Source organism: Pecten maximus, chromosome 6, assembly GCF_902652985.1.
Source record: "Pecten maximus chromosome 6, xPecMax1.1, whole genome shotgun sequence".
Classification (NCBI taxonomy): domain Eukaryota; kingdom Metazoa; phylum Mollusca; class Bivalvia; order Pectinida; family Pectinidae; genus Pecten; species Pecten maximus.
This window is the reverse complement of record NC_047020.1, coordinates 42,563,868-42,565,598: the sequence shown is the minus strand read 5'-3', so window position 1 is coordinate 42,565,598 and position 1,731 is coordinate 42,563,868. Positions and strand designations below refer to the sequence as shown.

Below are 1,731 nucleotides of genomic sequence, written 5' to 3'. Positions count from 1 at the left end.
AGAATTGTGTTTATCCCTTAACGTCCAGCGATGCTATACATAGTTATGGGATTGAGGGTCACAGTAACCATTTATGCAAAATCTGATCCCCTTTCACCATCGTGGGAGAACCAAACTACTGCTTTGGAGAACCAAACTGCTTCATTCTCTTGCGAGTATACTATTTGATGTAACCCTGACACTTTTGACACTGGAAGCCCGTGCCAACAAAAGTGTCCCCTTGTTGGGCTCCGTGGTGGGTGGGGACAAAAGTAGTGAACAATTTCTACATACATATGGGTACAAACAATCAAAATGACACAAAACGCAAAGGCGAGTCATCAAGCACAACAGACACACAGCAAACGAAAACAATACTTAACCAAACCCCACAAACAAAAACAATACCAAACCAAATCCAAACTGCAACCAAAACTACATCTGGAACTGGAGCGTCTCCGTTGTTCCCTCATTTCCTGACCATGTCCTCCAGAGATAAGGGTAAGAAAACCTCCGAGTTATCGCCTATCCTGTTGAGGAAGGGAATTCAGGGAATAGCGGGCGAGGTAAAATCCGTCAAGCCAATGAGATCTGGTGTTCTCCTCATTGAGGTTTACCGCCGTCAACAGGCGGTGAATCTCATGGGTACTTCCAGTTTTGCCGGTCTCAATGTCGAGGTGAAGCCTCACGCTTCACTGAATTCTTCAAAGGGAGTAATCAGGTGCCCCGCATTGAAGAACGACTCCGAGGCCGACATACTGGAGTACTTCCAACATGTTGAGAACATCCATGTTTCGGAGGTTAGGCGGATCCGTTCCAGACGCAATGGCCAAACAATAAACACAAACACATTCATCCTCACGTTCGGAGTGCCGCAGCTACCTCAGACGGTAACTATAGGTTACCAGAGGTACGGTGTCTCCGCCTACATCCCCAACCCTCTGCGATGCCGGAACTGTCAAAAGTACGGACATCACGAGGACAGATGTGGACGGAACACTGTCTGCGAACACTGCGGACGTGAAGGCCACACAGACAACGCCCAATGCAACATTGTTGGCAAGCGTTGCATAAACTGCCAGGGTAACCATGCGGCCTCATCTCGAGACTGTCCTGCCTGGAAGAAGGAAAGGGAGGTCCTCCGGGTGAAATATACCGAGAATATTTCCTTTCCTGAAGCCAGGAGGATTGTCGAGAGCAAGGACAGCACAAACCCAACGTTTGCCCACAATTGTTAAACAGTCGTCAGCAGGTACCGTCTCGGTGAAGGATGCCTCTATCCAAGCATTTGAGGACCAGTCTGCCTGGGGTCCAGATGCTCCCGAGATGGCAAACCTACCTAAATACAAACAATTATTTGGGAGAGCCTCACGCTGGAGTGCCACCCCCAAACCTCCAGAGCCTTCAAAACCCATTAAACACACACCACCACCAATCGAACCATCGCCATCGACTACAAAAACCAACACAAACGAACGTAAATCTAAGGTAGGTGCCGACCACCATAGACGACGAACTCTGTCACAGCCGTCGGTCGACACCTCCCGAATTACCAAACGACCTGCCACTACACCACCTCAAGACCAAAGAACACCAAAATCTAGGGTTCGGATCAATAGGCATCCCTCCCTAAACAACAAATCGGCCAAGGGTTCAGATGACCCTATCCTTGGCTACAACAGGTATGGCGTTCTTATGGACGACAGTGAACAGCATATCACCAACGTTGCTGTTACTAGACAGCCTACACCA

The 1,731-nt window shown here is 48.8% G+C and overlaps 1 protein-coding gene across 1 annotated transcript; it reads left to right on the top strand.

The window, feature by feature from the left end:
* Positions 1 to 275: 275 nt before the first annotated feature.
* On the top strand, positions 276 to 1,217 carry LOC117330192. Its single transcript, XM_033888415.1, has one exon. The coding sequence runs from the start codon at positions 276 to 278 to the stop codon at positions 1,215 to 1,217; it is 942 nt and encodes a 313-aa protein (XP_033744306.1).
* The last annotated feature ends 514 nt before the right edge of the window (positions 1,218 to 1,731 follow it).

What these genes read in the sequence shown, in the direction of transcription:
- LOC117330192 (XM_033888415.1), top strand. Translation starts at nt 276, where the DNA reads ATGGGTACAAACAATCAAAATGACACAAAACGCAAAGGCGAGTCATCA.